Below are 15,202 nucleotides of genomic sequence, written 5' to 3'. Positions count from 1 at the left end.
CCTTCAATTAAAAGATAAACTAACATGAAAAAAGAGAGGAGAGTCAAATATGACTTGGTAATTACTCAGCAGCCTTGGAAAATGACAGTACTATTTACCAGGATGGGGGACAGAGAATAAAGATATTTGAAGAAACAGGTAACGAGTTTGGCTTCTGCCACAATGAAACTGAATCCCTGCCTAAATGGAACTTGTATTCACTGGTCCTCCGAGTGTAAATATATATTTACAGGCATATAAAGCACTCAATGAATGTCTGGTGGACAAATGCCTGAGTAGGACCCTTTCCATAAAGATGCATACTCATGATAACTTTTTAAATCACATAAGCTAGCGTTTCTAGAAAATAGGCTAAGATTTATATCACACATTTCAAAATATGCCGGTTTTTTTCTTTTCAGCCTTTTTTCTGTCTTTCTCGGGGTCTTTGGGGTCGAGGGAATGAGAGTAGCAGTGCTAACATTCACCTTCCAGAGTCAAGGGAACTGAGTACACTGTTAACGTAATCTTCAACTGTTAGTTACATAATCTTAGGCCATTCTGGGTTGCCTGGGTCATCCCACAACCAAACGCAAAGTCTTTTTTTTTTAAGTTTCTAAAATGGATTTACTCACTTCAGAAACTGCAATGAGGGGAGGGAAAGAGAGAGCGGGGGAGGAGGATGAATATGAAGGAATGTAAAGAGTCTCTATTTTTAAACAGAAAAGTGGCTATTTGTAAATTTGACACAAGTAACAGGTGGTCACTACATTGAGGTTTGTCATGAAAGGGAAAAAATGAGGAAGGAGGAAACTCTGCTTATAGGACTGTATTTTATGGAACCAAAAAGGTGAGGGTACAGCTTGATCATGTATTCTTGTAAGCAGGAAATGTTTACTTACAGAGCTAACCACACATGACGTCTTTGATTTTAGATATTCAAAATTTCATGGCATGTCCTGTAGCTAGTGCCCCACCTTCATTCCCTTTGGTGTTTACAAAATGGTCTGTTAGGGCTTCCCTGGTGGTGCAGTGGTTGAGAGTCCGCCTGGCCTGCCGAGGCAGGGGACATGGGTTTGTGCCCCAGTCCGGGAAGATCCCACATGCCGCGGAGCGGCTGGGCCCGTGAGCCATGGCCGCTGGGCCTGCGCGTCCAGAGCCTGTGCTCCGCAATGGGAGAGGCCACAATAGTCAGAGGCCCGCGTACCGCAAAAAAAAAAAAAAAAAAAAAAAAAAAAAAAAATTGTTAAACTGCCTGAGCTTTCCAGCATGGGTGAGTCCTGCAGAACCTCAACATCTAGAAGTGACTTTTTGTCTGTGAGATTTAGTATCATGTGGTCCTATTTGAGAACTTTCATAGAATTTCAAAGAAGAATGGCTTATAATCCATTATCAATGTTCATCCTTTAAAAATAATTCATCCCCTGCATATTTTAACTATCAATGTTAACAGATTATTCTTACTTATAATGAACAGAATTCACAATTCAAATTTGTAATGAACTAAGAATATTTGTCTGGCTTTTGCGCTCAATTTGTATTGCCCAGGAGTGAAAACAGGCCCAAATGAGTATGAGACTGAAGTAAACCATGACGGTTGAATATCAGTGGTGAGAAGGCACAGTGAGATTTGGAAACAGCCAGCAGAAATGAAGTATCTGAACTTTTCTGCCCCTCCAGCAAGCAGCATCAACAATAATATCAGAAAACAAAACGAAACAATAATACCAGAAGAAATGAAAGAGCGAATTTGATGGCTAGCCTCTTCCTTTTGGTCTGAACTTGCTACAAGCAAAGGGAAGAGGCTAGGGATGAAAACGCATCCCTAGATTTAACATAGCATTTGATTTAACATAACATTTGAAGGATCCTAATTCACAGCCCTGAGGGAGAAACAACTATATATATATTTTTAAATTAAGAAATGTTGCAGATATATCCAGAGGTTCCCAACAATAATCTTGCCTTTTCTTGTTACCTGATTTTTTTCATTTTCCCTGCACTCAAGTCCTATTAAATCTTTTCATTTTACTGAATAAACTCAATACCTGCCTTCCTATTCCAGCACTTGATCCACATATAAGGGTTACCTTATTTATTTTTTATCTTCCCAAGAGACTGTAAGTTTCTTGAGAATCGTTCCTTGCCATGTTGATCTCTTCCTCTGCCACATGGCTTACACGGTTATTTACAACACACAATGCTTGATAAGTGTTTGCTGAAATAAAGTGATTACTGCAATAATATAAAACTTACTGTATTATTTAAAGCATGGACTTCAAAGTTAAATTGGAAATTTCAAAACAACTGGTACTATATTTCACTTAATTTTTCAACATCTCAGCAAATGACAAATCTTATATTAACAGAAGAATTTACAATCCATGGCTATCTTTTATTTATTTGGCTGGATATTCAAGGGCATGTTAAATGATCCAATCTAAAAATTTCCAACCTCTTAAAGTTACAGCACTCCTACCAGACATTCAAGATTCTCCACTTTTATAGTTATCACTCTGATTTATCTCTTTAACCTCTTTTTACTTCTACTAATCTTTTATGGAGTGCATTTTACTCATTTGAAAATATTTTACTTTTTTTCCTCCCCACTTGTGGAATATAACAGTATTAAATCACTTATCCTTTGGGACTATATTTGATTTCATAAGTTTTCTGTCAATGCCATGTTCAGAAAAAGTACCATGGAATGAAAAATTGGGCTCAATCCACTTGTTAATATAAATCCAGAACTATGTAAGGCTTAGATAACCAATTACAGAAACAAAATATCTCTTCAAATGAAACATAGTATCAGGATAGGTTTCATCTAGTTAAATTAGATTTCATTTCCAAATTCCATACCTTATCTTGAAAAATGTTACAGCCAATCTGGATCACAATCAAATACATGGGCTTTTGAAGATGAATAGTGCATTGTTTTACTTACTTAGAGGCCACTCGGAAGTATTTCTGGATAAAATAAAAGGCGACCCCAAGAGGCACAAGTGCAACCAGGAACACAGGGGTAGCATAAGAAATCATGCCAATGGCAGACACGCAGAGCAGTGTTGAGCGAGTTAGAGATTCCAAAGTTGGAGGGATATGCTGTTAAAAAGGTGGTTTGAAAGGAAAATGTTTTAGCTCAAATAAAACATTGGTTATAAGGCAACAAATCATTAATTTATTTTTATTTTTTATAAATTTATTTATTTTATTTATTTATTTTTGGCTGCATTGGGTCTTCGCTGCCGCACTCGGGCCCTCTCTTGTTGCGGCGAGCGGGGGCCACTCTTTGTTGCGGTGCGCGGGCTTGCAGTGGCTTCTCTTGCTGCGGAGCACAGGCTCCAGGCACGCGGGCTCAGTAGCTGTGGCTCACGGGCTCTAGGGCGCAGGCTCAGCAGTTTGGCACATGGGCCTAGTTGCTCTGCAGCATGTGGGATCCTCCCGGACCAGGGTTCAAACCCGTGTCCCCTGCATTGGCAGGTGGATTCCTAACCACTGTGCCACCAGGGAAGCCCTCAAATCATGAATTTTATATTAACATAGTTATATAATTAGTTCCAAAAGTAGTATACAAACATTTTCATTATAAGCAATTCATCACTCCTTCAACTTCACTCACTTCCCATTGTTTATCCATCAACCTATCTACTTATCTTTGGTCAGTTATTTACCTATCTACCTATTTATCTTGTGGGATTTTATACAAATAGCACTATACTCTAAACGTTATTTGTCCATTTGCATTGAACAAGATGGATTGTAAACCTTCCCATGCCACTATATACAAATCTATTTCTTTTTAACAGCTGCATAGCATTAAAAAACATATTTAGCTATTCCTCTATTAATTTAATTTAATTGCTTGCTCATATTCTTTGCACATTTTTCATTGGCTTGTTTATCTTCCTTATTGATTTTTAGATGCTCTTTATGTATCATCGATGTTTATCCTCTTTCTTTACATAGGTTGCCAGTTTTTCTCCCAATGAATCTATTACATTTTAAATACGTCTCTGATGCTTTTGGCTCAATAGAAGTTTAAAATTTTAGAGTCATTTCTGTTGGCCTTTTCTCTTATTGTTTCTGAGTTTTGTGTCTTACTTATAAAGATCTTTCCCACCCAAAATTCTAAAACTACTCTCCTACATTTTATTTTATAGTTTTGTTTTTAGATGGCCCTCTTTATTACATGTGAATTTGCTTTGTATTTTATAGGTAGTTAATTGTCCCAACACCCTTTACTGAAAAAATATTCCTTTTCTTACTGATTCAAGATATACTGGTGTCTTTGAGTTTTCCACTTTGTTCTTTTGATCTGCTTGTTTTCTGTGATCATCAGAGTGTTTTAATTTTATAGTATTTTTTAGGTATCTGATAGGGAAATTGTATATATATATATATGATTTTTATGATTTTCAGATTGTTGGATCACTTTTCTTCATATTATGTTTATTTTTCTTTTCATAGTTTTTGTTATTATAAGTGAAATTTATTTTTCACATAATTTTTAATTGGTGTAGAGAAAGTTGCTGAGTTTTATATCATATGTCTTATGTAGATATTCTGCTTAACTTCCTAGTTGGTTCTTTATTGTACTGACTGTTTTGGAATCTCTAGGTAGCAAGAGCATCATCTTCCAAATAAGGAGTGTTCTGTCTCTTCTTTTCCAATATGTATTTCTTAGGAAGTGTTTTAGGTGTAGCATGACCTGACACCAATATTGTGAAAACATCAAAATTTTTCAGCATACATTTTAGTCAGCTGCATGCACCATTCTTTTACTAAATTGATGGTAATTTAGGTGTTTTTAAGGCCACTCTAGAAAATCAGAAAAGGAAAGGGCTGGATTTGCCAAGTCTTTGCTCAGTCACCCTAAGGAGTCAGTTCATGAGGTGATCCAATTTCGGAGTTTGGGGTCTTTAACTTCAGGACAAACTTCTAGAGCCTAAGGACCTAAGACTAAACTGGGCATCCTTGAAATATTCCTTAAGATATCACACCATCTAAAGTTTCTCTCATTCAAGAGCCAATCTAACAAAAGTAAAGGACATCTAAGACAGCTCGGTATTCCATTCTTTACTTCTGGGAGACACTCTGTGTTAATACTAAGCTTTAAGAACTTTACAACACCTCCACTGCGAATGGTGATACAACACTGATCAAAATCACTTCTTTTTACATAAAAAATTTTAATGTTCATTCTTTGCTATTTCTCTTTATTTCATGCTGATTCTCTAAGTATCCTCTTCCACATGCATAAATTTTTTTGAATTAAGGTTTTCCTTTAAGATTTTATTCCAGAAATCATTTATGCATATATGTAATATTGATATGAATGCTTTCATTTAAGTTTTAGAAATCCTCTATTGTTAACAGGAATCATGATTTATCTTAAAATGTTATTTAGCTTACACTGAGAAATTTATTTTTGAACTTGGAAGTAACTCGGGCACTCACCTGATCAATGATATTTGTATCAGCTGAAAAGCGGTTGAGAATCAGTCCCAGTGGTGTGGTATCAAAGAATCTAGGGAATGAACAGATTGGAATGTATAATACTAAATTATCTGGAACCTAAACACTGCTAACAGTCATTTTGGGGTCATAAACGTGAGAAGATCCCTATTGATCTGTTGAAAGACTGAATAAATTCTTTAAAATTTCACATTTCACTTCAATTAAAAATGCATGTTTTTATGATTTTCTGTGTGGGAGTAAAGTAAATAACTACTTTTTTTACCTTATTGGTCCAAGAATGATCTTATTGAGGAGATTGTGATGAAGATTTTTGGCAGCTGTGACACCCATCCATTCCACAGTGAGAGATGTAACAAGGCAGAGGAAAATACCTGCTCCACAAAGTATGCTAAATCCAGCCACATAGTAGGTCTAAAAAGCAGCCAACACAAGAAAGCACATAAGAAATTATCAACTGACACCCAACATCAAAGTCTGGCAATATCAACTTCATTATCTTGCATCGATTTAGACAGTGGAAGGAGTGTAGTTCTTGGAGACTCCTTCACCTTCCTTTAAGGTTTGCCTAAGGGCAGATGAAGCCTTAGAGTCTGTTTTCTGGTTTGAAATATTCTTGACGTTTTACATCACAAAGCTCATTCTTGCTATCCCTAATCTCAGAATGACCAGCTAATTCACTGGTTAAAATCAAATACCATCAGAACAACAGAAGCCCAGTGTGTATATTACGCATAAACCCATATATCATGTGTATAACTCCCTTGAATCCAAATCCAAGCATTATCTTTAAATGCTTCTTATGATATATTTCAGGTCCTGCTCTAATTAACTTATTGAATCATTACAAAAGTCCTGTGACAGACATGGACAACAGACCTGTGGTTGCCAAGGGGGAGGAGGGTGGGGTAGGTATGGATTGGGATTTGGGGATTAGCAGATGCAAACTATTATATAGAGAATAGATAAACAACAAGGTCCTACTGTATAGCACAGGGAACTATATTTATTATCCTGTGATAAACCATAATGGAAAAAAAATGAAAAAGAATATACATAGGGCTTCCCTGGTGGCGCAGTGGTTGAGAATCTGCCTGCTAATGCAGGGGACACGGGTTCGAGCCCTGGTTTGGGAAGATCCCACATGCTGCGGAGCAACTGGGCCCGTGAGCCACAACTACTGAGCCTGCGCGTCTGGAACCTGTGCTCCGCGACAAGAGAGGCCATGATAGTGAGAGACCCGCGCACCGCGATGAAGAGTGGCCCCCGCTTGTCACAACTAGAGAAAGCCCTCGCACAGAAACGAAGACCCAACACAGCAAAAATTAATTAATAAACTCCTAAAAAAAAAAAAAAAGAATATACATATATATATACAACGGAATCACTTTGCTGTACAGCAGAAATGAACACATTGTAAATCAACTATACTTCAATAAAATAAGTTAAAAACAAAACAAAAAAACACCACAAAATTCCTGTGACGTATAGAGTATTCGTATCTAACTAGATAAAAGGGTATCACTGTTAATCTCAACATTTCACTGTACCTGATCAGCTTTTCCAGTATTGTTTATACTGTACTCTGAGGTCCATGTGGCCAGCCAGTAGTCTATAGCTACAATGACGGAATGCTTCAAAAGCTTAGAGAAAATCATCAGGAAGAGCAAGAAGAATCCTCCAGAGGTGAGGTACCGCCAACAGGTCTTCCATGGCATTTTAGTCCTCAGCCTCATTACCGTGGACATGTTATCATCCTCATCTTCCTCCTCCTCTTCCTCTGCATACAAAACACTTTTTAAATCTTCTGACAGGCAATGGGAAGATAGAATTTGTATTATCCACCCTCTACACACAAACCTCCATCAAATTCATAGAAATACAAATATTAGTCTTAGAAATTTAAAGTGCTTTTAGCAGGGAAAAACTTCATTTAAAAAATAGATGAGTGCCCATCAACAGATGAATGGATAAAGAAGATGTGGTGTATATATACAATGCAATAATTCTCAGCCATGAAAAAGATGAAATGTTGCCGTATGTGACAACATGGGTGGATCTTGACGAGGGTATTATGCTAAGTGAAACAAGTCAGACAGATAAAGACAAATACTGTACAATTTCACTCATATGTATAATTTTAAAAAGAACCAAAAAACCCAAAATAAATGAACAACTCAAACCACACAAAAACACACATGGATACAGAGAACAGAGTAGTGGTCACCAGAAGAGAAAGGGGCAGGGGAGGGGGATGGAATGGGTAAAGGGGATCAACTGTTTTGGTGGTAAGCATGCTGTAGGGTCTATAGAAGTAGAAATATAATGTTGTACACATGAAACTTACATAATGTTATAAACCAATGTCACCTCAATAAAAAATAAGTTAAAAGATACGTGAAAATGAATAAATAAATGAAAGAATGAGTGACTGAAAAGATAAACATAAAATCTATGTCTGGATGAGTTCATTTGCTGATTTATTACATATCAAACTAACTAGAAATATAGACTAGAAGTTCACTAAGTTATTGAAGGAATGGTGTTGCCAAAAACACTACATGACAGGCCTGCAAATATTTATAATTTTTTGAACTCTGCATTTCTGAATTTGTAAAACTGCACCAGGAGGAGACAGTCTCTGAAATTTGTGCATAGCTCAAGAGGGAATAATCCATTATCTCTATGGCTAGTTTTAAATGTGGTCATGGAGGAGCATGGGCAAAAAGAAACCTTCCAGAAGGCAAAGCCAGGGGACAGAGGACAATGTGCAGGGATGTCCTCTCAGCTCCTTAAGCCACCTGGAAACTTCTAGATGGTTATCTTAAGAACATACTCCATTACAACGACAGGGAATTTTGGTATTTCCTGAGCAGCAAAATTTAATCATTCGTATGGTCTAGTGACTGTTGTGGATTTCCCATTCTTTCTTTTCCCAAAGGCAGTTTTCATTGCAGTCATTCTGTATGCACTCCACTACTGTATAGTGAGCAGGTTGTGGGTAGGAAAGATAGATAATTTGGTTTACAGGTTATCAGACAACAGAGATCTAAGTGTGGATATGATGGGAAGACTGAGCATCACCAAGGATCCTAATATTTAAGCTGGATACAAAAAATGAACAGGTCTCAGATAATCTACCCTTTGGTAAGGGTGGGTCCAATGTGTGAGAACAGGATTCGAAATTTGCATGATCAAAGGGGTGGACACTTGCAGACTGTGTTTCCTCAATATCCATTCTCTGTTTCCATATTAATTGAAATTTCAGCTTGCCTATAGCTGCCCAGTTAAAACAGCATTTCTTCACTTCCCCAGAACCTAATCTGTCCAGATGATGAACTGGCCAATGGTTAGCAGTAGAAAAAAATATGGGCAACTACTTTGTTTTTTCCCTTCCTGGTGGCTTGAACAGACATACGGACAGCACCAGGAGGAGCAATCTACCAGGTAATATGCACCATATTGGACTCTTTGATATAAATTATTTCCTTCTACTCTGTAAGAAAAGTATTATTATCTTATTTTATACCTGACAAAATGGATTAACACAGCAAGCCCAGGGCAGGGTCAGCCTCTCAAATGCTATATTCACTACTGAAATACTGGAGAGAGTAAATGCAGTTCTAGAGGCTGTCTGTTTACAGCACCAGACATTCTTTTTGTTTGTTTGTTTGTTTTTGCTTTTGCTTTTGTGGCCATGGCATGTGGCTTGCTGGATCTTAGCTCCCTGCCCAGGGACTGAATTCCAGGGCCATGGCAGTGAAAGCACTGAGTCTTAACCACCTGACTGCCAGAGAAGTCCCCAAACATTCTTCTAAGACTTTCTTAGGGGAGACCTTCAAGATGGCAGAGGAGTAAGACATGGAGATCACCTTCCTCCTCACAAATACATCAGAAATACATCTACATGTGGAACAACTCCTACAGAACACCCACTGAACGCTGGCAGAAGACAGACCTCCCAAAAGGCAAGAAAATCCCCACGTACCTGGGTAGGGCAAAAGAAAAAAGAAAAAACAGACACAAAAGAATAGGGACGGGACCCGCACCTCTGGGAGGGAACTGAGAAGGAGGAAAGGTTTCCACATACTAGGAACCCTTTCACTGGCGGAGACAGGGTGTGGAGAGTAGAAGCTTCGGAGTCACGGAGGAGAGCGCAGCAACAGGGGTGCAGAGGGCAAGCGGAGAGATTCCCACACAGAGGATTGGTGCCAACCAGCACTCACCAGCCCGAGAGGCTTGTCTGCTCACCCACCAGGGCGGGTGGGGGCTGGGAGCTGAGGCTCCGGCTTTGGAGGTCGGATCTCAGGGAGAGGATTGGGGTTGGCTGCATGAACAGAGCGTGAAGGGGGCTAGTGCACTACAGCTAGCCAGGAGGAAGTCCTAGAAAAAGTCTGGACCTGCCTAAGAGTCAAGAGACCATTGTTTCGGGGTGCACAAGGAGAGGGGATTCAGAGCACCGCCTAAATGAGCTCCAGAGACAGGCGTGAGCCACGGCTATCAGCGCGGACCCCAGAGACGGGCATGAAATGCTAACGCTGCTGCTGCCGCCACCAAGAAGCCTGTGTGCGAGCACAGGTCACTATCCACACGCCCCTCCCACCGGAAGCCTGTGCATACAAAGTCACGCTGGCCTCTGCCTCTGCTGGCTCGGCCCCGCATTCCAATTATAACTACTGTACCCTTCCCTCCCTCCGGCCTGAGTGAGCCAGAGCTCCCTAATCAGCCACCGGCTTAACCCTGTCCTGTCTGGGTGGGGAACAGATGCCTGAGGGTGACCTACATGCAGAGGTGGGGCCAAAACCAAAGCTGAACCCTGGGAGCTGTGCAAACAAAGAAGAGAAAGGGAAATCTCTCCCAGCAGCCTCAGGAGCAGCGGATTAAATCTCCACAATCAACTTGATGTACCTGCATCTGTGGAATACCTGAACAGACAAATCATCCCAAAATTGAGGTGGTGGACGTTGGAGCAACTGTAGACTTGGGGTTTGCTGTCTGCAACTGACTAGTTACTGATCTTAATGCTTATCTTAGTATAGTTTTTAGCACTTATTATCATTGGTGGATTTGTTTATTGGTTTGGTTGCTCTCTTCTTTTTTTAAATTACTTTTTTATTTTAATAATTTTTTAAAATTTTAATTGTTTTATATTATTATTTTTCTTTCTTTTTTTCTCCCTTTTCTTCTGAGCTGTGTGGTTGACAGGGTCTTTGTGATCTGGCCTGATGTCAGGCCTGAGTCTCTGAGGTAGGAGAGCCGAAATCAGAACATTGGACTACCAGAGACCTCTAGGCCCCACGTAATATCAATCAGCGAGAGCTCTCTAAGAGGTCTCTGTCTCAATGCTGAGACCCAGCTCCACCCAATGGCCAGCAAGCTCCAGTGCTGGACATCCCATGCCAAATAACTAGCAAGACAGGAACACAACCCCACCCATTAGTAGAGAAGCTCGCTAAAATCATACTAAGTAGACAGACACCCCAAAACACACAACTGGACATAGCCCTGCCCACCAGAAAGACAAGATCCAGACCCACCCACCAGAACACAGGCACCAGTCCCCTCCACCAGGAAGCCTACACAAACCACTGAACCAACATTACTCACTGGGGGCAGACACCAAAAACAACAGGAACTACAAACCTGCAGCCTGTGTTAACCCTAAACACAGTAAGTTAAGCAAAATGGGAAGACAGAGAAATATGCAGCAGATGAAGGAACAAGGTAAAAATCCACCAGACCAAACAAATGAAGAGGAAATAGGTAGTCTACCCCGCAAAAAATTCAGAGTAATGACAGTAAAGATGACCCAAAATCTTGGAAAAAGAATGAAGAAAATACAAGAAATATTTAACAAGGACCTAGAAGAACTAAAGAGCAAACAAACAATGATGAACAACACAATAAATGAAATTAGAAATTCTCTAGAAGGAATCAATAGCAGAATAACTGATAAGTGACCTGGAAGATAGTGGAAATAACTACTGCAGAGCAGAATAAAGAAAAAAGGATGAAAAGAATTGAGGACAGTCTCAGAGACCTCTGGGACAACATTAAATGTACCAACATTCGAATTATAGGGGTCCCAAAGAAGAAGAGAAAAAGAAAGGGTCTGAGAAAATATTTGAAGAGATTATAGTTGAAAACTTCCCTAACATGGGAAAGGAAATAGTCAAGTCCAGGAAGTGCAGAGAGTCCCATACAGGATAAATCTAAGGAGAAACATGCCAACAACTATTAATCAAACTACCAAAAATTAAACACAAAGAAAAAATATAAAAAGCAGCAAGGGAAAAACAACAAATAACATACAAGGGAATCCCCATAAGGTTAACAGCTGATCATTCAGCAGAAACTCTGAAAGCCAGAAGGGAGTGGCAGGACATATTAAAGTGATGAAAGGGAAAAACCTACAACCAAGATTACTCTACCCAGCAAGGATCTCATTTAGATTTGATGGAGAAATTAAAACCTTTACAGACAAGCAAAGGCTAAGAGAATTCAGCACCATCAAACTAGCTTTACAAAAAATGCTAAAGGAACTTCTCTAGGCAGGAAACATGAGAGAAGGAAAAGACCTACAATAACAAACACAAAACAATTAAGAAAATGGGAATAGGAACATACATATCGATAACTACCTTAAATGTAAATGGATTAATTGCTCCAACCAGAAGACACAGACTGGCTGAATGGATACAAAAACAAGACCCATATATATGCTGCCTACAAGAGACCCACTTCAGACCTAGGGACACAACAGACTGAAAGTGAGGGGATGGAAAAAGATATTCCCTGCAAATGGAAATCAAAAGAAGGCTGGAGTAGCAATTCTCTTATCAGACAAAATAGACTTTAAAATAAAGACTATTACAAGAGACAAAGAAGGACACTACATAATGATCAAGGGATCAATCCAAGAAGAAGATATAACAATTATAAATATTTATGCACCCAAGATAGGAGCACCTCAATACATAAGGCAAACGCTAACAGCCATAAAAGGGGAAATCGAAAGTAACACAATGATAGTAGGGGACTTTAACACCCCACTTTCACCAATGGACAGATCATCCAAAATGAAAGTAAATAAGGAAACACAAGCTTTAAATGATATTAAACAAGATGGACATAACATATTTATAGGATATTCCATCCAAAAACAAAAGAATACACTTTCTTCTCAAGTGCTCATGGAACATTATCCAGGATAGATCATACCTTGGGTCACAAATCAAGCCTTGGTAAACTTAAGAAAATTGAAATTGTATCAAGTATCTTTTCTGACCACAGTGCTATGAGACTAGATATCAATTACAGGAAAAAAACTGTAAAAAATACAAACAAATGGAGGCTAATCAATACACTACTAAATAACAAAGAGATCACTGAAGAACTCAAAGAGGAAATCAAAAAATACCTAGAAAAAATGACAATGAAAACACTATGACCCCAAACATTTGGGTTGCAGCAAAAGCAGTTATAAAAGGGAAGTTTATAGCAATACCATCCTACCTCAAGAAACAAGAAAAATCTCAAATAAACTACCTAAACTTACACCTAAAGCAATCAGAGAAAGAAGAACAAAAAATCCTCAAAGTTAGCAGAAGGAAAGAAATCATAAAGATCAGAGCAGAAATAAAGGAAAAAGAAATGAAGGAAACAATAGCAAAGATCAATAAAACTAAAAGCAGGTTCTTTGAGAAGATGAACAAATTTGATAAACCACTAGCCAGACTCATCAAGAAAAAAAGGGAGAAGACTCAACAGAATTAGAAATGAAAAAGGAGAAGTAACAACTGACACTGCAGAAATACAAATAATCATGAGAGATTATTACAAGCAACTCTATGCCAATAAAATGGACAACCTGGAAGAAATGGACAAATTCTTAGAAAAGCACAATCTTCTGAGACTGAACCAGGAAGAAACAGAAAATATAAACAGACAAATCACAAGCACTGAAATTGAAACTATGATTAAAAATCTTCCAACAAACAAAAGCCCAGGACCAGATGGCTTCACAGGCAAATTCTATCAAACATTTAGAGAAGAGCTAACACCTATCCTTCTCAAACTCTCCTAAAATATAGCAGAAGGAGGAACACTCCCAAACTCATTCTACCTGGTCACCATCACCCTGATACCAAAACCAGAAAAAGATGTCAAAATAAAGAAGACTACAGACCAATATCACTGGTGAACATAGATGCAAAAATCCTCAACGAAATGCTAGCAAACAGAATCTAACAGCATATTAGAAGGATCATACATCATGATCAAGTGTGGTTTATCCCAGTAAAGCAAGGATTCTTCAATATACGCAAATCAATCAATGTGATACACCATATTAACAAACTGAAGGATAAAAACCATATGATAATCTCAATAGATGCAGAAAAAGCTTTCAACAAAATTCAACACCCAACTATGGTAAAAACTCTCCAGAAAGTATGCATCGAGGAAACTTACGTCAACATAATAAACGCCATATATGACAAACCCACAGCCAACATCGTCCTCAATGGTGAAAAACTGAAAGCATTTACACTAAGATCAGGAACAAGACAAGGTTGTCCACTCTCACCACTATTATTCAACATAGTGTTGGAAGTTTTAGCTACAGCAATCAGAGAAGAAAAAGAAATAAAAGGAATCCAAATTGGAAAAGAAGAAAAATTGTCATTGTTTGCAGATGACATGATACTATACATACAGAATCCTAAAGATGCTACCATAAAACTACTAGAGCTAATCAATGAATTTGGTAAAGTGGCAGGATACAAAATTAATGCACAGAAATCTCTTGCATTTCTATACACTAATGATGAAAAATCTGAAAGAGAAATTAAGGAAACACTCCCATTTATGACTGCAACAGAAAGAATAAAATACCTAGGAATAAACTACCTAGGGAGACAAAAGACCTGTATGCAGAAAACAATGACACTGATGAAAGAAATCAAAGATGATACAAACAGATAGAGAGACATACCATGTTCTTCGATTGGAAGAATGAACATTGTGAAAATGACTATACTTCCTAAAGCAATCTACAGATTCAATGCAATCCCTATCAAACTACCAATGTAATTTTTCAGAGAACTAGAACAAAAAATTTCACAATTTGTAGGGAAACACAAAAGACCCCGAGCAGCCAAAGCAATCTTGAGAAAGAAAAATGGAGCTGGAGGAATCATGCTCCTGGACTTCAGACTACACTACAAAGCTACAGTAATCAAGTCAGTATGGTACTGCCACAAAAACAGAAATATAGATCAATGGAACAGGATAGAATGCCCAGAGATAAACCCACACACATATGGTCACCTTATCTTTGATAAAGGAGGCAAGAATATACAATGGAGAAAAGACAGCCTCTTCAATAAGTTGTGCTGGGAAAACTGGACAGCTACATGTAAAAGAATAAAATTAGAACACTCCCTAACACCATACACAAAAATAAACTCAAAATGGATTAAAGACCTAAATGTAAGGCCAGACACTATAAAACGCTTAGAGGAAAACATAGGCAGAACACTCTTTGACATAAAACAGCAAGATCCTTTTTGACCCACCTCCTAGAGAAATGGAAATAAAATAAAAAATAAACAAATGGGACCTAAGGAAACTTAAAACCTTTTTCACAGCAAGGGAAACCATAAACAAGATGAAAAGACAACCCTCAGAATGGGAGAAAGTATTTGTAAATGAAGCAACTGACAAAGGATTAATCTCCAAAATA

General features: G+C 38.3%; 1 protein-coding gene across 2 annotated transcripts in view; it reads right to left on the bottom strand.

Moving 5' to 3' along the window:
* Positions 1-15,202, bottom strand: part of ABCC9 (ATP binding cassette subfamily C member 9) — a 148,844-nt gene that overhangs the window by 40,999 nt on the left and 92,643 nt on the right. For both annotated transcript variants that reach the window (XM_060166742.1, XM_060166743.1), the window contains 4 exons: positions 7,008-7,237; positions 5,723-5,871; positions 5,440-5,509; positions 2,927-3,084 (listed from right to left, as the gene is read on the bottom strand). In XM_060166742.1, the coding sequence (XP_060022725.1) occupies positions 2,927-3,084; positions 5,440-5,509; positions 5,723-5,871; positions 7,008-7,237 (607 nt within the window). The remainder of the gene's footprint in view (positions 1-2,926; positions 3,085-5,439; positions 5,510-5,722; positions 5,872-7,007; positions 7,238-15,202) is intronic.

This window comes from Lagenorhynchus albirostris, chromosome 11 (assembly GCF_949774975.1).
Source record: "Lagenorhynchus albirostris chromosome 11, mLagAlb1.1, whole genome shotgun sequence".
NCBI lineage: Eukaryota > Metazoa > Chordata > Mammalia > Artiodactyla > Delphinidae > Lagenorhynchus > Lagenorhynchus albirostris.
Note: the sequence above shows the minus strand (reverse complement) of the source record. Positions and strands in the feature narration are given on the sequence as shown.